The sequence below is a fragment of the Anopheles coluzzii genome, chromosome 2 (genome assembly GCF_943734685.1).
Source record: "Anopheles coluzzii chromosome 2, AcolN3, whole genome shotgun sequence".
Taxonomy (NCBI): domain Eukaryota; kingdom Metazoa; phylum Arthropoda; class Insecta; order Diptera; family Culicidae; genus Anopheles; species Anopheles coluzzii.
In genome coordinates, this window is record NC_064670.1 from 93,250,523 (window position 1) to 93,271,383 (window position 20,861).

Sequence of the window (20,861 nt, forward strand, 5' to 3'; positions counted from 1 at the left end):
TTTGCTATACAGAGAGTAAGAGAGAGAGAGTTTACAGAGATAGGAAAAAAGACATATGGATGGGAAGAAACGAGGATGGGGACACACGGGGCAGGAGGATGGCGGCTCGTTCGCTTACCTGCATCGCGATCCAGCAGCAGCTGACCGGCGGATTTGTAGATTTCTTCGTTCGTCCGTCGTCCGTACAGTGCGTTCGGGTCGTTGTGGCGCGTCGAAAGGGTGGCGGGCGACGTCGGCACGCTGAGCTGCTGCTGCTGCGGCGGCGGTACCGTCGGCTGGTGCAGCTGGTTGTTGTTGATCTGCTGCTCGAACAGCGACGTTTTCTCTAGAACTGAACCGGTACGTTTGAGTATATCTTTGTCCTTATCGAGCACGCTTTTGGGCGGCGCGTCGGCGGTCCCGCCGACGGTGGAGCAGTGGGGAGGAGATGGTTTGTTAGTAGAGCTAGTTGCGGTGGTAGTGGTGTTGGTGGTGGTGTTGTTGGAGGAGGAATTGTTGCTAGTATCGGAAGTGCTGATGGTGGTGGTAGATGTTATGTTTGCGGACGCGGAGGTGGTGCTGATGGTGTTGTTAAAATGCTCCTCGTTGTCATCGATCGTGATCGTGTGGTTGGAGGAAGTGTCAATATTACTTTCGCTTGGTGTGACGGCCGCGGTGCCACCGCCCGCCGACGACGGTGTCGTGCTGCGGAAGCCGAGATTGATTGTGCCGCCGCCGGCGCAGCCGATGCTGCTGTAGTTGGGCGTACCGGGCGACCCGGTCTGCGGCGTGTTCTGGGGCGTCTGGGTACTGCAGGCGGACACGTCCGGCGAGCTGATTGCGTTCGTCGCGTTCGAATCGGGCGAGATTAGCGAGGAGGCGGACGAGAGGACGGGCGAGTGCAGTTGCTGTTGCTGTTGCTGCTGCTGCTGGTATGGGATTTGGGAATGGGACTGCAGTGAGGCCGCTTGCTGTACGTTATTCGCACTGGCACCTCCATTGTTGCCGCTTGTTGATGTGTGATGGTTGTTGTTGTTGTTGTTGTTGTTAACATTGTTGCTGTTGTTAGTGGTTTTAGAAGCAGCCATCGAAGCCAGTTCCGTCATATTGACGTAGGTGGGCTGAAGTTGTGGGTGTTCTGTAACAAATGTCCGTTTCGTGTGCGATTAGTGGGAGGTTTTGTTTTATCAATTGGAGGTTAGAGTTTCCTTTGTAAAAGGAACACTCATAGGGAGGGTTCCATTAGTATAAATTAAACAAAGGATCGCTCCAACCTAGAGCGCAACAGCAAACAACACGCAAAGCTTTGTATCGATTCGTCACCGAACTAATGCGACATTTTTCGTTCATACCTTTGGTAATGTGCGCTGGAATCGGAGACGGACACTGACGCGGCACGTTGGGATTGGCATTCTTCACGGAAGTCGTTGAGAGTGGTCTCTCGAGGGAGGAGCAGCGCTAAAACAATCATAAAACCAGTTATTAATCTTGCTGCTAGCTTAAGAGACGCTAGGCTACACTTCGCACACTTACCACTGGTAGCGGCGGTCGGCAGGCAACGTTTGCCGGCGACTTTTGCGTTTCGGCGATCGTTTCCGGGCTCTGGAAGGTGTACACCGTGAGGGCGGGACGCTGGTGGCCCTTCTCGTAGGCGGACGAAATCGTGTGCGGACGGTCGACGGTTGACGTTGCATCCTGTGTGTGCGGTGGCCACGTTGATACCGCATGTGATTGACTAGCTAAGGTGGAGGCCTGGAGCAAGCGGGGACAGGAGATGGGCCCGAGTACGGTGAAATGGGGAGAGGAAAAAAGGCGATAGAACATTGCTTATCAATTTCGGTTCAACCATATGGCCCGCTGTAGGGCCGCCCCGTTGCAGGGAATGTGCAAATTTTGCAAACACCAGCGGGGGCCTCTCTATCAAACAAACTGTTTCAGCTATACAGTCACACAAAGCGCACCATACAAACAAAAACACATACATTTATCATTTTAATTACAGTAAAAAGTAAACAAACAACAAAGAATAAATTTAAAGCAACACTAATACTGCGACTACGATATGGGCCGTTTTGTGCGCGCGCCATGGACTTGGAAACAATGAGTTTAAAAAAATGCTATAAATTAAACCGAACGAAGCACATCTAGCCGAAACAGCGAATGATGACATCGCATGGGGTAGCAAATAATGAAGAAAAACAAAGAGGCAAAGATGTTTAACCTGTGAAGTTAAAGCTGGTGAAGAGCAAAAGCCGCTATCGCTCGATTCGCCTGGTTTCAAACGTATCGCCGGAGAGTACTAAAAACAAACGGAAAGGAAAAGAAAACAGGAAAAAACACAAAAAATTAAATAAAAAACAAACAAACAAACTTGTCTAATACTAGAAAACTTAAGGTAGCAAATAAGAAACACTAAACTAATCAATAATGAAAGGAAATTGAGCTAGGAATTCGAACATTGACATAGGAATAATTTGTGAGAGTATCAAACTAATGGAAATAACTAAATTATATTTTACATCCAGTTCTAGCAAGTAAATTTAACTTCATCTGCTCCATAGAAAACGAAACCTCACGATGGTGATTCTCGCTGCACTCTACTCTGAATAAATCATGCAAAAAGAAAGCAGCGCGTTTGCCAACGTTTATTCACAGCTCTTTCTAGCCTTTTTAGCTACACAACAACACGGATGTAAAATCACACACGAGTTAGCAAATTTTAGCATAGACTTTAGCCGATCTGTTGCGCTAACCTGTGATAACGATCGCTGGAACTGGTGATGGCCCGGCGATCCACTGCTGCTACTGTTGATCGAGCTGATCGAGCAGACGGAGCTCTTGCGCGAGCCGAGCGAGTTCGAGCAGCCGCCCTGCGAGTTGGAGCCACCGGGCGAGTCGGGATAGAGGCTAATGTTTGCCTTCGACTCGAGAATCAGCTCCTCCGATGCTTGCGGCAGTTGGGCGGGATCCTTCGTGACGATCGCTATCAGCTGCATGGCTTCCTATACACAAAAAGGGACAACGACAGAGAGCATCCGATTAGAATCGTGCCCACGGTGAAAGGGAGCCACTCTTCCGGCGGCCCTGCTCTTACCTGCAAGTGACCGAGCTCGGACATCACCTCGCACTCCTCGTGCACCACCGGCTGCAGCATGTTGACGAAGGTGCAGTACCGCGTCCGCTCCTCGACCATGATCGCCCGCAGCGACTTTCGCTCGACCTCCTCCAGCTCGCAGCGGCGCATCGTCACGTCCTGCATGGAGGATTCGACCAGCACGTGCAGATTGTCGGCGGCACCCTTCTTGGCCTTCTTCTGCAGCCGCAGCGTGTCGCTCGAGCGCTTCTTCAGCTCCGCCCGGCACCGCTTGTATTCTTTGGCATGGTCTTTATCGATCACCGTCACCTGCTTCTTCCAGTCTTCCAGCTTTTCCTGCAGAGGCACCACCAGACAGTCCATGATCGCGGTGGTGAACGTTTTCATGCGGCTCTCGACCGCCTTGTGCCGCAGGCAGACGCGCGTTAGTGCCGTTCCAATTTCTTTGGTGGCTCCTAAGGGGAGGGAAGGAAAAAGAGAGGAGGAAACAATAAATGTTAGGAGGCGTGAGTACATTGTATATGCAAAGGGTTTGGCAAGAATGTTGGGTGGTATCGTCGCGTTCGTGCTAGACACCTTAACTGAGCGTTCTGAACATAAAATCGAACACGATTATGTAGTCCTCCACCACGCCGGTCAAACGATAAACACACAGAACCGTCAACCAGAACCGGTCTACTCCATTTTTGGGGGGCGAGAAGCAAGAGCGTCGTCGTCGTCAAATTAGTACGTGATAATTACCACTCGTCGGTGGAACACGTCCCACGTTAATGCTGCCATTCGAACACTCAATCAATTGGGACGGATTTCCTCCCTGTCCAAAATTCTTCTTCTAATGCATTACTACTACTCGATTGGATCTTCCCGTACAGTACAATGTGCAGTTGCAGTTGAAGCCTCTTCGCCATTCGCCACCATCCCCCACGTGCACAAGAGTTTACTTTTGCCTTATCAAAAGTCAGCCACGTCTAATCGGTGCAGTTTGGACTGCACTTCCAATTCCAGTGGCGTCATAAAGCTAACGGAATCGGGAGCTGGTTTTGTTGATTGCTTGGAATTGTTGAGATTTTTTTCTTCCTATTTCAAACACACGCGAGACATCTTTCTGCTCCCTGTGTGTGTGTATGGGTGAGAGATGATAAGGAGCGCAGCAAGCAGTTTGTTGACAAATTTCAATGCTCGTCCCTTCCGGTTTCACCTCACAGTGGTGCAGGCTGGCTAGAGCGTGTTAATTATTATTGGTCAGCGTCATCGGGTGGCCCCCTACTCATTTGCACATGAATTGATCGGAGATTGAAGATTACGGCCAAAATGGTCGACAAAGTCTGTTGACCTACTCTCGGGTGTGTTGCGACTGACTGAACGGGCTTTTGGGAATATCGTTTCCTGCGCGTTGATTAAAATTTGAGTTCGAGACTTCGCTTTTTTCGAATTGAATAAAGTTTGCAGGGTTTACCGAACCTTTTTACTATGTTCGCTGCATTTTTTTTTCTTTCGTGAAAGATATGTTTACAACTCGGCATATAAAAATTCGTGCAAAAAAAGTCTCTTCTTGTCTAATGAGATTTTTAACAATTCCGATTTGGTGCTGATTTGCCTTATTTTTTCATTTTTATTATAGAATACATTAAAACATGTTGTCAAATATTGAAAGAGAAACAGTTAAGATTTTTAACGATCTATAGGTTTGGATTATAATTCAAACGTGTATTCAAACGTCGTGCATAGGAGCCGAAAAAATCTTGGTTCAATGAATTATTTGTACCACTCCAAATCGTATTCCATATTGAGGTTATGTTTGTACAATCCTTTGTCATATTATTAATCCAAAAGAAAGAAAAAAACGGATCTTTGTGGTCAAAATCACAACAAACCAAACGACCATATATGAGCGTTTTACACTGAAGAAAAACTACAAGTCATCAGAACTTCAGGTTCACAAGTGAATATTTATATTCAAACTAAACAAAACTTGATATACTCGGATTACCACCGCCTATGGTAAAGTGGATGAAATCGTGTTTATGTGATCAATCATATGCAGATTAGATTTGGCTCCCACATATCTAGATCTATCGGCGCTTCTTCCGGCGTACCCCCGGACCACAACCTAGGGCCTCTATTGTTCCTGTTTTACACAAATGTCTAGTGCATGGTACTCCCGGATAATAGTTGCTTACTCTACGCAGATGATGCTGAAATCTGTCGTCAAATCCGTGAGCCAGAAGACCATCTTCGACTACAAGCCACCCTGACTGAGTTTGTATCCTGGTGCAGGTGTAAAGCACTAAGCGTCTGCATCGATAAATGCACCATAATCTCAATCAGCCGGTTAAGAGCTCCAGCGCTGTTTAATTATACGCTTGACGGTCAGAACTTCGAAAGAGTGTACTGAGTCAAGGATCTAGAAGTCCTCCTAGATGCTAAACTCTCCTTCGAGGAGCAGATAGACCAAGACCAGGCAAACGGCTACATGGTTTGGTCATAAACATGACGCGTGAGCTTCGTGATCCTATGTGTTATGACACTGTAGTGCGCACTTATCAGATCTATGCTGGAATACGCTAGCATTGTATTTTAATTTACTAAATTCAGCAGATGATCTCTACGAGCCTGGAATGACGATGATAACAGAACTGACTTCACGTTTAAGTGTTCGAAATGCGTCCAACCATAACAACATATAAATGTTATAGTCCATCGATTAATAAACACTAAACACTAAACACAAAACGGAAGGCTCGAGTCAAAATATGCAGTAAAACGTCTCGGTAAACCCTGTATTTTAGTATCTCTCATTTCCTTTCAAACAGCACCAAAAATTGGATTACATTCACGTTTGAGTGTGTGTATGTGTCCATGCAAGAGGGGTTGGTCTGGTGTCACCTGAAGTAGCACTTTATCGCTCCCACATTATTATGCAGATTAGTTGATTGTGTTTTCAATTTCTCGATGAAAGCTCGTACAAGTTCGCTTGTCTGGCCAAGACCAAATCAAATGAAAGTCGTCCACAAAAAGCTCGTTTAATGAAAAAAAAAACACAACGAAATCCACAAAACTTTTGAAAGTGAGCCCCTTGCTCACATTTGCTGTGCAACTGATCTGATCAATAATTTAGCTACCAGCGTAAAAGCTCATCGTAAAACCCACGTTTATGGCTCTGCACCAGTTTAAATTGTGGCGCAGTTTCGGTTTAAATTTTGTTGCCGGCATCGCTTATGCTTAAATAAAACAAAAACCCCAGGATTGCGTGTGCCGATTCTCCTTAGTCCAACATGACACACAAGGCGCCGTTAAAGTAATGCTACAACAACAACAACAATTACTACTACTCTTGCCACGGTGCTTCAATAATTAACCTTCTTTGCTTCACTGGGCAAACGCGCAAAGCTCGTAAAAATATAAAACTCGAAATAAAGCAGCAGTTTGCAGCAAAAGTTCGTGTTTTGTTACCCGCGGGAAGATGCCATCGTGGGTATTGTTGTGTTAAAAACGGGCGCCCGCGTTCACTATGGGCAACCGTTGGTCGGCCGTTGGAATGGACTTTCTACTTGCAACACAGCAATAAGAGTATCACACGAAACATGATTAAGCACAAACAAGCGGCAAAAAAAAGGCGAATGGGTAAATGAACGGTCATCACTTTACTGCTAAACTGCAACCGATCATCGACAGTCAGTCAGTCAGTCGGTCATAGCGTCCAAGTGAAGGGAGAGGGTAGTAGCGAGGGCAATAAGCAGCCGGTCAATTGATTGATCGGTTTGCTTGTTTTCCTCCGTGTGAGCCAAGTGTGCACACATTATTAACCGGCTGCTTAAAAAAGGCGCCACAACAGCCACACACACGGCCACTTCTAAGCCCTTCCGCTGAGTGCAGTTTTCAAGCACTTTTGCCCACTTTGCACACCCAATATTGACTGGTGGTGTGCTGCTGCCGACTAACAGAGAGCTTGCTCACTTATTTACTACACCCGCGTGTGTGCCGCCACCACGAACGCCAAACAGGCGCAAAAAAAAATTGTTTGTGTTTGGGTTTTACACCTCGGAAAAAAACCGCGATATGTTTTGCGCTCGTATTTTCACGTAAATAAACTGGTACGGGGTATTGTATGGAAATGGCCGCCCGTTGGTGGATGATTATTAGGTCTGGGCCAGATAGCAAGAAGAGCTCTCGTGTGCACGCACGCATGGGGCCAGTGTATAAAACCGACGAAATGGAGCTACTGCGCCAGAAGGAAGCATGGACCCATGGTGTATCGTATTTTCGCCACACGCTGTAAAAACGGGAGCATTCATCCTTCGGTAAGCACTAATTTAAGGTTCGGGAGTTGTGTTTTATGTGGGTCTGTCGGTCTTTTGTTTTTCTACGTTGTTGTGCCAGTGTTGGAAGCGATTTTAAATATTTTACACACGCAACGGTTTATCTCTATCGGACCATGTACGATCTAATTGCTCAACATGGAAGCGCTCTCACAGTGTGTGCCTTTGAAGGGGGGTGGTTAGTGGATAATTCAACCCACAAACGATTTATGTCACACGAATGGAAAAGGAAATTGAGTCGGAAAACGATAAATAACTGTTCGGTCATGATCATGTAACTGCTGTTTACACAAAACTTCTTTCCAAAGCATTCCTACATTGCGATCGCGGCGATCTTACACACAGGGTGTTTCGTATTAGCAGTGACAGTTGGCAAACATTTTATCGAGCCGTTGTTGTGACACAATGTAACACCACTGTCATAGCAAAAAAAAAACGAGGTCTACTGACAACCATTCCCAAGAGACTCACAAACCTTATGGCAATTGTCTAGTGTGTCTCGTTAAAGTCTGTAAATATTAGAACATTTTTTTTAAATAGTTTCAATATTACAGAGGGTTTCAATTGAATTTAGACTAGCAGCATACTTTTTTGCACCGTTGCAATAGATTCTTAACTAGCATCCTATATTTTAGAATGTTAGCGATTGACTTTTGACTAGGAGCAATTGTCGGAACTCGGACTAGGAATTCATCGAAATCGATACCGGCTAGCTCCAAAGTTTTCTGGAATCGATTCCGGATAACAGGTCCGCAATCAGTTTTCGGTATCGACTCCGGAATCGGCTCCGGAAATAGTTCCGTAATTGGTTCTGGAATCGGCTCTGGAATTGGTTCCAGAATCGGAATCAGCTCCGGAATCGGCTCCGGAATCAAAATCGGTTCCGATATCGTAATTGACTCCGAAATCAGAATTGACTTCGAAACGAAGTCGGTTACGGCATCTTCATAGGAATAGGCGTTTGGGTCTAATGATCCTACGTGTTGATAGAGGCAAAGAATCAAAATTTACTTGTAAATATTATATTCACATGGAGATACCCGGACTTATTTCGCTGTCTACACTTCTTATTTCAATTCTAAGAACTGATTCTCACTCCGGAGATAACTTCATTTCTGGAGTCAAGCCTGATTCCGTTACCGGAGCAAATTGCGATTCCCAGGTTGATTCCGATTTCGGAGCCGATTCCGATCCTGAAATCGATTCCGGAGCCGATTCCGATCCTAGAATCGATTCTGGAGACGATTCCGATCCTGGAACCGATTACGGAGCCGGTCCCGGAATAGATTCTGAAATCGGCTTCGAAATCAACTCCAGAATCGGCTCCGAATTCAACTCCGGAATCGGCTCCGGAATCGACTCCGGAATCGGCTCCGGAATCGGCTCCGGAATCGGAATCGATTTCAGCATCGGAATCGATTTCAGCATCGGAATCGGCTCCTGAATTGGATCCGAACACGGTCCGATTCCGAGCTCCCACCACTAATCTGAACACATAGCTCAATCCAACTAATGGTTAGGTTATGCCTATGGCTCCACTACTGCATATTTCAATTCAGCCGTTAGGTGCTTTTCATTTGCATTGTGCATTCATGAAATCAAAATTATGGATGAAATTAAATATTATCCACAGATTATTATTCAAGTCGATCTGTCACACCGGGTGTTATAAACGCGCCGCTCTTAGGCTGTTATGCAGGGAGCTGCTGAAATCAATTGCTCCTAGTCAATAATCAATTGCACGTAATCAAAAATAGAGGATGCTAGTCAAGAATCTATTGCGACTATTCAAAAACAAGTATGCAGCTAGTCTAAACTCTATTGAAGGTTGAAGGTGAACAAGAACAGAAGGAGATACTGCAAACAAAAGTGATTGACGAATCGCAACATTAATTCGGCGACATTTTAACGTATTTTCCACCTGCGAGGGCTAAGAGGGGATCAATAAAACCACGCGCAGCTTCACTTCCCTGTCACTCTGGGTACACACAGCTTTACTTTGTTTAGAGCGATCAACCCCCCCACCAGTTAATGTATTTTTGGAATCGATAAGTGATGGTTTTACAGTGAAGTTGACCATGCCCTCTCTGTGACGGTTCAACACACACACACACACACACACACACACACACACTCGGTTTACGGAAAACACTTGTTTTTTGTTGCTCGCTCAACCCAGAAGTAGAAAAAAAAAAACAATCCCCTAGAAAACTTGTGACACCCCCCGGGTCAGCTGCGCCCCTTGCCAGGCTGCGACAGGCAACATATGTTTTCCGCCGATGCTCGGGACTCGGTTGGTGTTTAAAAATAGCCCCGGTCGGTTCCCGCAAACCAATGTTTTCGGACTGGCCACTGGCTTTTTGGCCAACCACAGGCGGACACAGACAAACGGCCACCACACACCGGAGGCAGCAGCAGTAGTAGAGTGGCAGTAATACCCCCAGCAGTAGTAGCAACCTAACCATACACAGCCCATGTCAGCTGGGTGGAAACAGCGTGAAAGCTGAACACACACATGGTCGGTTGGTAGCAAAAACAACAAAAATGGCTTAGCACGAACACAAAAAAAAACGATCCGAAAACTAATACCAGAGAATGATCGGAACAAATAAACAACAAGCCTTGGATTGTGTGTGTGTTTGTGCCCTGTTTAGAGCATTAGAATTGCTCTAGATTTATGCTGCTTCCCTGTTTTGTGTGTGCTCCCCCTGGTCGGTTGTTATGCTGCTGTGCCGAGGCTGTTCTCCCCCCCCCCCCCCCCCCCGGTCACAGTTTGAAAGTCGTAAAAGTTGTACACTCCCGGGACCGGACTGATTCTTCGCCCCGCCGCTTACGTTTTGGGGCGGTACAATTTATGTGTGCCAAAAGCGGGGCAAACACAACACATGTCCTCTCTTTCTCTCTCTCCTTCTATATATTGATCCGCAATGCAGCACCAACAGTTGCAGGTCACATTTTCGATACGCATTTTGAAACATGTGAGAAAATTCATTTCCTTTCCGGGTGGGGGGTGGGGTGGAAAGGCGACACACGTTTTGCAAATTTCATAATCCATAACATTAGGTTCCAATTAGTGGGGCAATAAATACCAATAAGCAATACACATTCGGTCCCCCCAATAAGCGACAGCTGTGTTCGTGTGTGTGAATGAGCAAACATAAACGATTTATGTGCATTTTACTTGGACATAAAATTTGACTGACATCTGCATCGTTTAGGAAAATCTAATTAAAAAGCGTTCTGTTCTGTTGAAAACGTGCCCCACATAGCGGGGGTTCTAGCTTTGGGCAGGATTTTTTTAGTGCTAAAGTGCAACCCCCACAGCAAAAATTATTTTATTCTAATGCTATGCTTCCTGCATGACCTAATTGCTGGTGGTGGTGACCAAAGTGGTATGATGACCACCAATTAAGCGTTTTATATTTATGCCACAATAATCCGGACACAACAATAATAAGCGGACCCCCCCCCCACGTCCTCTCTTCCCCCTCTTGTGGGCTGGCTTTCGTCTGCCGTCCATTATCACTAACCGGGCGAGACCGAACACATTATTGTGTGCGATAAATATTTTACCACGGCCGGCGAGACACCAGCAAACTACTCGAAAACGTAGTGGCACTGTCCATTTTTGTCTATTTTTCATCCCGGAGGCCAAACACGACTGCACGAAGCGTCCGTTCGTCCGTCCGTCCGTGAACCTAGCACGTGGTGTTTGGGGAGTGCACGGGCGCGCACGCTGGTCACACAAAGCTTACCTCTAGAGTTGGTCGCGGCATCAGCGATTTTTTGGAATGCATCCAAGTAGGCCGCCAACGCTTGGATTGCAGCCCTGAAATTGAAATGAAACAGAAATATAGGATGAGTGAGTGAGAAACAAACAAAAAAAAAGGAACAAAATGCACTCTACAGAACACACGGAGCATGCACAAAAACGCAGAGAGCAGAGCACCACCAGCAGACAGTTTTTTGTTTCAGGAGTTGAATTATGCTAAATTTATGACCGCCTTGAAAACACACCGTCACTTTTAGGTGGAGCAACAAAAAAACCATGGTGAAAAAAGAAGAAAAACTGAACCCCCCCCACACACACACACACCCGATGGAAACGATAGTAAAGTAGGCCACTCGTTTGGCAAAATTGGCTACGGTGAATGAAAAACGGGGAAAAATGGCCGTACCCTTCCCTCCTACAACAACTGCTGAGGCTTGTCGGACGGGTCTCCGTAATGCGTCCTTCTCCCAATAGGGTGGGAAAATTTGACCGAGAAGAGAAAAGCTTGCTAAATTTTATTTCACGCCCGAAGCAGACGCAATTGAAAAGGTGAGGTGAGGTGACCATCCAATCGGCATGCACACGTTCTCTTTTTTTTTCACAAAATTGTCGTTAACAATACGTTTTATTTGCGTCATAATTGGTAGTCGGATGGGTAGGGGTGAAAAGGGGGTGGTTTGGCCATAGTAGTTCTTTAGATTTATTTTCCTGAGAACGCCATGAGAATTTGGCAAAGTTTCAATTGGTTCTTCGAAATCGTTGGCGATCGAGAAAAACGATAAAAGCAGCAAAAAATGATAATAAATAAATTTAAATTTGAAATAAATGAAGCAATGACATTGATTATGTGTCTAATAAACACATGAAAAGCGCAGAATTTCCAAATAAATTGAAACTTAACAAGAAAAGGGGCAACAAGTTACATAAATGAAAGAAAGACACATTCTCTTCGTCCACGTGATCCTCTGTCAATTGAAACACGTCATACTCTTTATACTTTCAATGATCCTCTTCTATCCTGTTTAAGGTTTGTTAATCACTTTTACTATCTCTTTGATTTCGACTCCTCTCTTAATTCTTTCCGTAATCGTATTTTTTCTTCTAATTCTCTTTAATTCTTCTTCTTGGTTTTCATTTACTCTTTTTTTCATTAATTTTATGATAGTCCCTACGCTCTTCCTGTGTTTTTTTTTTTTGTTTCATGTTTTGCAAGGTCAAGCCTAGTTTAGTTAGGCTTAGTTTTTCATGAATGATTTTGTTTATTTGTTAGTGTTTAATTAGTTTTAAGTATGTTTTATTTAGCCTAGATGGCGGATATTGGATTAAATAAATGAAATGATATGAAATTAATAAAGCAGAGCAAATGAAATAATTTAAAATTTAGCGATATTAAACATTTCAAATTATAACCAACGCTTCGATAACACAATATTGAAGAATAAATATCATAAATGCACAGTGTACGGCGGGGGCCAACCAACCAATCAATCATATCAATTATTTCACAAACAATAACAAGACAAGAACAAAATAGCTCCGTCAGCGATTTCGTTTTTTCGCCCATAAAGCAAATATTTTAATTACATTAAGCGATAGGCGAAAAACAAAGCCAAATCAACCCATCAAAATTAATGACCCAGTGGCCTGGCGCGCAGCGAGAAGTGCCTTAACCGGGCGGTGTGGGTCGGTGGGAGGGTCGTTGGAACAACTCTCTCGACAATTAACTCCCAAAACAAAACAAAACAAAAATACAAAATATTACACACCCCCTCTTTCTCTCGCTGTAGTGCCCCATCCATTATCTTAATCAGTTGGCAGAGCGGTATACCAACAGCAAGGAAACAACAAAGTCTGTGTGTGTGTTCTGCTTCTTATGATTTTCCAGCCAGGCGCTGCTCATTAAAAGGCGTGCTGCTGCTGCTGTTACACAATCCGTTACATAAATACGCTCCCCCAGAGGGAGGGTTTTGGGGGAAATTGAGCGCCACAGCGCGCGAAAATTCGGTAAGAATGTTGTAGTGCCTCACTTTTGAGTTTTTTTTTACCAAAAAGAAGAATAAAAAACCACGTCACTCGAACGGTTTTTGGTCGAAAGCTATCGATCAAACGGGCGATCGTCGTCCGTGGGCATACGCTGTGTTCAAATTAGTTGTGTGCATGATTTATTACCCCACTCTTTGTGTACCGCTCTTCGAGGCTAGCGAAACAATTTCAAATCGACAAAATAAATGCTCAAGTACTACGGTAAAGTTAATTTCCTTCCTCTTTATTTTTTTTTTACTACAAAAACGAAAACAAACAGGAATTCGTGTACGTACCTTAGACATGCATGCAGCTTTGTTGCTTTGGCAATGAAGTCCTCCCACAGGGGGCTTGAGTTCTGAAAAAAAAGAAAATAATGCAAACAATACGATGAATAAAAGTGGAAGATTTTCATTAGGAAAAGGGACGGAGCACAGCGCTTTTCTTACTTTTCTAACGTTTCTCTAATGTAACACGTTACTTCCCCTTCTAAATGTGGTACATCAGTTGGTGAGGTTTATTGTTAGCACATTTTCAAATCTCTTTTACTACCCAGTTCTTTTGAAGGAATTCATGTGTGCCTTTCCCTTACTGGAAAAATTTGAATACTTTAACTGCAGCCTCACATTTGCTAGAGCACGCGCACACTAAAAGCAAAAGATTGCTCCTTTTTTCTGCGCTCGTCAAATGTTCTTTTGAATTCGTGCAAACCTCCCTCCCTGCTGAAGAAAAGAAGAAACTGACACAGACACAGCAACAACTACTTATGATGATGAATTCATAAGCGGCATAAGGTTGCATTGGCGCATCATGTAAATGCACAAAGAAGCGCATTTTTATTACGGAGTGCCAAGCAAAAGGTACCGAGGGAGCAATACACACATAGAGAAAGAAAGAGATAGAGAACGACAGAGATATTGCGCAAAGGTTGAACAACTGCGTCTGGGTGCCCATGTATCTGACTGCCCTGCCGCGTCTGCCGCTATTGATGGTTTCTCGCCGGCAGTACACTACATCCACAGAGCAACGTCCCACACCCTGCGCCTGGTAATAATGTTATTCATCACCCGCGCAGCAGCCTCCCAAAAGAAGGCTTCCCCTTTGTGCAGCACAATCAATGAGTGCGCTTTGAATGAAAAGACTTATTTCACTGGTGCTCGCCTGGGTCTGGGCACAAATAGAGGGACTGGCTCCTCCATCAGCGGGAGAAGAGACAGACCAGGTTCGTAGTAACTCGTTGTTGAAATGTCAGATCACACTGCCAGCCGGCAACCCACAAAGTGAGTGAGAGATATCTCATCAAGTGTCAAGCATCACATCTCACACCGCCGCCACACATTTTCGATTCGCTATCGAATGCAACCACCACAAACCTGGGGCGGGGGATGATGTAGACAGCATAAATGGAGCGCATTATGCGCGATGGAGTGGAGTGGGCAGTGGCTGCCAATCGACAAAAAGGGGTGAAGGATTAGCATTAAACCCAGGCCGAAAGAGAAGGTGGTAATCCCGAATGAAAAGCGCTCACAATTAGATGTATTAGCATGAAAAGTGAAAAAGTGCGTTTTGGGAGAGTGTTGCTTTTGAATAAGGAAGGGAAGACGTTTTATTCCGAAGGGAAATTACATTAAAAGCCTATAATTTGACTGTTTAAAACTAATTCACCGAGCGCACTTTCTTTTTGGCAAACCAACGACCAAACCCAACAAAAAATATCAGTATTGCACCGAAAATTGGAACAAGAAAAACGCTCACTTCCTTCAAAATAATTTGATTACGCAGCAATATAATGATGTTACAAAAAGATGCGTTATGAAATCTGATGATGAACGGGGGTTGAAGGAGAGTGATGGATAAGATAGAGACGTTTAATGAACAAGACAACAACAGCCAAAAAAAGGGAAGAGCAGAAAAGGGAAATATTTCTTAAAGGAATTTAAAGGTGAAACACGCCGTGGAAAGATTCGGGGAAAAATGCTCCACGGAGGGAGTAAAGAAGATACAAAATGAATAAAACAAAAAAAGGGGGAAATAATGCTCGATTTCATAACGTCCATGAAGAGGCATTAAATTGAATTAAAAGAAGTGGAAAAAAAGAATGAAATAATTACCCTCTTCCTGCGAAAAGCGGCTCAACAGACGAATCGGTGAGGAAGGGCAAGTAGTAAACTGGTACACATTGTGGCGTTCGGCGTTTTGTTGTCGAACTTAGTAAGGGCTTTTCTTCCCTCCCGCCCCAATGGCTAACGATGGCCAACGCGAAGACGCGAAACACGTTCACGCTTGACGTGAAAAAGCTAAACAATAGCCGTGGGGAACGACGACGAGTTGAGAGATATGCTCCAACGAAAACATTGCTTAAATAGCTTTAAAGTCATCCTCCGCATCCCACCAAACGAACAACGTCCACCATCATCTGCAGGCAGCTCGACAAATAGAGCAACGGGCATGTGAGTTCAGGCTGAAAACTACAAAACAGAAAACGCGTCCAGCGATAGTGTAAACAAACTGGGCTGTTGTTAGGGCTGGCAGGAGATTTGACCTAAGCCTCCCCCCCCCCCCCCCGTGCTTGCATAACACACCGCCTCACCACCGGCAGACCCGGTAAGACCCGACGATCAAAAGTTAAATAGAGGCATGGCAGAGAGGTTCGGCTAGAGTTCGGGAAAGTGAAGTGAGAAATTGTCCAATTTCGAACAGGCTATAATGGGATGGAGGAGAAGCGGAAATGCAGACTGACGAGACCTTTCGCTAGGCGACGACTCTGCTCGGGAGGAAATGCATTCATAAGTAGACATTTGTGTGTGTGTGTGTGTTTTGACTGGTGCGATATGCGCGATTGCAAACGATTTTCATAATAATTAGATTTTGAGAAAATCAAGCGAGCAAGCAAAAGGGAAGAACCTCCCCTTTCGGTAATGATACAGGTAAGGAGATGTTTAGTTTGAGATATTTTTGAAGAAATGATTGTTAGGAGAAAGGTTCAACGACCTGAAAAAGCAAGATTGAGTAGAAATGTTACATTTGAAAGGATGAAAACTATTATCAAAATGCACGTTAATTAAAGGGCGCAAATGGAAAACCAACCGCATTTGCCTATAATTTTCGATTGCTCAAATTACACCATTAATGTGAAAATAGCTTGAAAATGTCAAACTCAAAGAGATTTGTGTATTTTTTTATTTTTTTTTATTTATTTAAATCAAAGTTATCGGGCAGTTTGCCTAAATAACTTAATGCTTACAGAGTACAAGTTTAAATTTTTTTTTTTTTTTTTTTTTTAAAGTATGGCCCTAGAACTAACTTGAATATGCTGACGCAGCTGACTAACTGATTGATTGAAATCTGCTGATAACCCTAACCTATTATACACATCAATCATTTTGAGCAGTGGATCATTGGTACCAAAACCAGTCGATCTAAAAGGGCTTCTTAGTAGCTCTCTACTTCTAAGACCTCTAGAGGGAGAAGAAAAGCAAATAAAATTTAAAATGTCAGGTGCATCAAAATCTCCAATTAATAATTTATGCATAAAAGTTATCTGAGCCGTAGTTCTCCTATGCTGTAAAGTCTCTAAGCCAAATAGTAAACACCGAACATTATACGAAGGACGTGGAATTTGGTTTGACCAGGGAAGACGATGAAACATAACACGTGTGATTTTTTTCTGATTTTTTTCAATTTTATCTATGTATGTGATTTGATGGGGACACCAAACTACACTGGCAAATTCCAGGATGGGACGGACTAAAGAACAGTATAATGTTTTTAAACTGAAAGGATCTTTAAAGTCGGCCGAGACACGTAAGACAAATCCTAACAGTTTAAGAGCTTTAGTGACGATAGTTTGATAATGGCTAGATAAACTAAGCTTACTGTCTAAAATAACTCCTAAGTCCCGAACCTGAGAAAAACGTGGAACGCTGTCTTCATTGATTTTGTAGTTATAAATAATAGGATTTTTTTTCTTTGAGAATGTTATACAACTACATTTGCTAACATTAAGTAACATTTCATTATTAAAACACCATGCAGAAAAATAGTTTAACGAGTCTTGTAACATTTCACAGTCGTCAGAATATTTAACAGGTAGGAACATTTTTAGATCGTCAGCATATAATAACAATTTAACATGAGGAGTAGCAAACACGACATCGTTAATAAATATAATAAATAGTAAAGGTCCTAATATACTCCCTTGAGGAACACCAGATAAATTATGGAATGTGGCAGATAAACTAGTTCCTATCTTAACGTTTGGATTTATTGCTACAAACGATCGTTGAAAAGTCATTCAAATTTTCATAAATTGTTAGTAATAATGACGAAATGGACAGCTATTAACAAATTTTTGGAAATTACAAGGAAACTTTCGACAACCAACAAGAGAAAAATAAAAAAAAAAGTAATGTTTTTCCCGAACCACACACAAGAAAGTGCGATATGGTGTAATTGTTTTCCACACTCGCCGGTACCGGGCCAGTACCGATGATTTATTCATTATCCAAGCCTTTATTTCCACCAAATTTGCATTTTCATTATACAATCTTTATCGTACCGAACGTTTGCACAATTTGGCCTCGTACATAGCCCCTTGCAGGCAGGGCAAGAAATGCGCAAGAAGAAACATATTTCTTTCCTCAAACGCGTGATCATTGGCCGGAAACGGAGCGTGATGCTTCTTTCCGATCGAGCGCTGGCAGCACAACACTCTGCATTCGGTCTTTCTTCGCTCATCTATCGCCCATCCCAGCCCTCCTCTATTCATAAGTTACACATTTTTATCATTTATTTTCTTTTCCTCATTTCATGGTATCCGACATTTTCCCCATCTCTCTCTCTCTCCCTCCCCCACCGCTTAGCTTACACTTTATGAACGGTCTGATAAACAAACAGAACCTGCATATAGTGCAGCAGCATAATAGCATAGCAGCAGTACGGGGACAGCAGGCAGAAATGGAGACGAAAGAAGCCACGGCGAGCGCAGGAAAGGACGGAAAAGCTGCTCAAATATAGGGCCGGACCACGGAGCGAGCACAAGGGGGCTGGGGAGAGGGAGTTGCACACAGTTTGGGCTAGCCGGAGCCGGGAATGTCATTGACACCTTTCTAGCCAGCTGAAAACGGGAGTAAATAAAGGTGGTTTCGAGCGGGTGGGTCCACCACCGGTGCATATGAGGGGTTTGTTGCGTGCGTTATGCCATCCGAGGCGGCAAACGGGCGACAGGATGTGCACAAGCCAGCCTTCGGGCAATGTGCGTGTGTGATGTCCGCGTGTAAGCGGTATGCATAATTTACACGCAATGAATAAGCAGAAGAGTTGTTAAGAAAAAACCACCAAGAGGTGTTTGAATAGGAAAAGAAAAATGCTACACGAAATGATACTTTTTTACGTTGAAATCATAAATGCATCATAAAGAAAATTCGAGAATATAAGCGAAGTATTGAAGGGATTTAAAAAGAAAACAGTTAATAAATTAAAATGATAAGTTAAACTAACCAAAACCACAATTACTCCAACACAAGCACACACAAAACAAAAGAGAAAAATGACAAGAAAAAACTAGCTTCAACCGACCTAAAAATCTAAATTAACATAAAAGTACTATAAATAGTTTGCATACGTACAAAAGAAGTTAAGCATCATAAAATTACGTTTCCACTAGAAAGTTTCAATAAACACAAAAAAAACAACACAATCAAAAACAAGTTCCCAAGAGTCACAATGATAAGAAGTCGAGCGAACGATGAGCGTGAGTCAGTTTTGCGTGCAATAAAAATTTGCTTTGTATTGTTTGTGTGGTGGCGTGTATAATAAAACGTAACCAGCCGGACTAGCCGGATGTTGCGAACAGGTGTAGTAGGGCAGCAGATAGGCTTAGACCGAGTTTCGAGCGACAAGTGAAACTGAATTAAACATTTGACATTTCTGTGTGCTGAACTATGTGCTGAAAGCCAGCAACAAACCTGTCCAATAAAATGGCGAAAAAGGAAGAAAACGGAAGAGAAGACTTGACAAGTGAAAATCAGCTTTGGGAAGGGTGTTAAATATTAAATATTCATATGGATACAAATATGGAAACACAGCCGATGGAAAGTTCATATTTTAAGAATTTGTATCTATATTTTAGATAAAACTACCATTGCGTTAAAAAATGGTTGATGATCCCGACTGAAACAAAAATTGTATCAAATTTTAATGGATATTTCACTAAGTTATCGTCGGAATCGATTCCAGCTAGCTCCAAAGTTTGCTGGAATCGATTCCGGCCAGAATTCGGATTTGGTTCCCGAATCAGCTCCGGAATCGGCTACGGAATCGGCTCCGGAATCAGAATTGGTTTCGGAATCGGAATCGGTTCCGAAATCGAAATCGGCTCCGGAATCGGAATTATGTCTGAAATCAGAATCAACTTCAAATTCGGCTTCTCCAAAATAAAAGCCATTTGGGTCCAATGATGCTATTTACTGACAGCCACAAAGAATCCAAATGTACTTGCGATCCATTCTCAGGAAGATTCTCGAAATGATTTCGCTTCTGAAACTTATTATTTCAATTTCAATTCTGATTCCCTTTTCGGAGCAAATTACAATTCCCAGCTCGATTCCGATTTCGGAGCCGATTCTGATTCCGGATTCGGAGTCAACTCCGCAATCGGCTTCGCAATCAGCTCCGCAATCGACTCCGAAATCGGCTCCAGAAACGGAATCGATTCCAGCATCAAAATCGGCTCTAGAATTAATTCCAAACACGCAATCGGGTAGGTCCGATTCCAAGCTCACACCACTACTTTGAACAGTATTCATTCTAAGAGTGCACTGTTTTTCCAAAGAGCATGAAATAAAATCACCATTTCATCACATTTCTGACGATCTCATCGATTCAATCGAGTTGGAGAAACAGTTGTTAAAAAATGTTGTAAACATGTTGCATCGAGAAAAGATCGTTCTACATCTCAACAAAGGAACGTGTGTGACGTAATGTTGTGATGTAAAAGTAGAACAGTTCGGCATCGGTACGCCCAGCCAAACAAACGTACGATACTACGATGCCTTACACACCCAATCCCACATGATCTTGATAGCGAAATTAACATGTACCCTCATACCCTATAAATACAAAAGAACATCGCCTTAATCTCCAAAGCTCTAAAGCTCGTGCTCGTTTTTAAATCCACAACTGTAAGCCAGCGCACAACAACAAACAATCTTTACCGAACGAATTCTCACGCACTTCTACAACGAAGTAGGGCGCGACGCTGGAGGAATGCACTTGTTTAGCAAATTCTACCCCACCAAGGCGCCTTTTATCGAGGCCCCGGACAATTAAGGCGATAATCATTATAAAAAAGTGATGTGTACACATAAGCCTCCTCGCACTGACCAACAACACCAACAAAGAACACCTTGAATAATCCGGCAGACTTTACGGGAGACGTTTAAGAGGCTACCGATTCGGGCAAATCGAGTGTCTTGTGTTTGTCTGCCATTGCGCAAATGTTTGCACTGCACGATGAGATAAACATTAGAAGAAGATGATGAAACAGAAAAAGAAGAAACAGAAGAAACGATACAAATGCGCAAAGTGTAGTTAGTAACCGCATCGAGAACCTCACAGACACACATACACAAGACGACGATGTGTCTAAGATAAATTGCGTCAATATTTGCGTCGG

At 43.6% G+C, this 20,861-nt stretch overlaps 1 protein-coding gene across 12 annotated transcripts in view; it reads right to left on the reverse strand.

Annotated features, from left to right (window-relative positions):
- The window catches only part of LOC120960996 (uncharacterized protein DDB_G0283357), an 80,377-nt gene that overhangs the window by 13,454 nt on the left and 46,062 nt on the right, over positions 1 to 20,861 (reverse strand). For 9 of the 12 annotated variants that reach the window (XR_005752685.2, XM_040384514.2, XM_049607608.1 and 6 more), the window contains exons 3-10: positions 13,483 to 13,544; positions 11,148 to 11,221; positions 3,074 to 3,528; positions 2,733 to 2,981; positions 2,201 to 2,278; positions 1,513 to 1,731; positions 1,332 to 1,437; positions 119 to 1,117 (exon numbers count right to left, since the gene is read on the reverse strand). Coding sequence is in view for 11 of the 12 variants with exons in the window: in XM_040384514.2 (XP_040240448.2) it covers positions 119 to 1,117; positions 1,332 to 1,437; positions 1,513 to 1,731; positions 2,201 to 2,278; positions 2,733 to 2,981; positions 3,074 to 3,528; positions 11,148 to 11,221; positions 13,483 to 13,544 (2,242 nt within the window). In the remaining variant the exon portion in view is untranslated. The remainder of the gene's footprint in view (positions 1 to 118; positions 1,118 to 1,331; positions 1,438 to 1,512; positions 1,732 to 2,200; positions 2,279 to 2,732; positions 2,982 to 3,073; positions 3,529 to 11,147; positions 11,222 to 13,482; positions 13,545 to 20,861) is intronic. The other 3 variants (XM_040384518.2, XM_040384520.2, XM_040384513.2) reach the window with 3 other exon arrangements.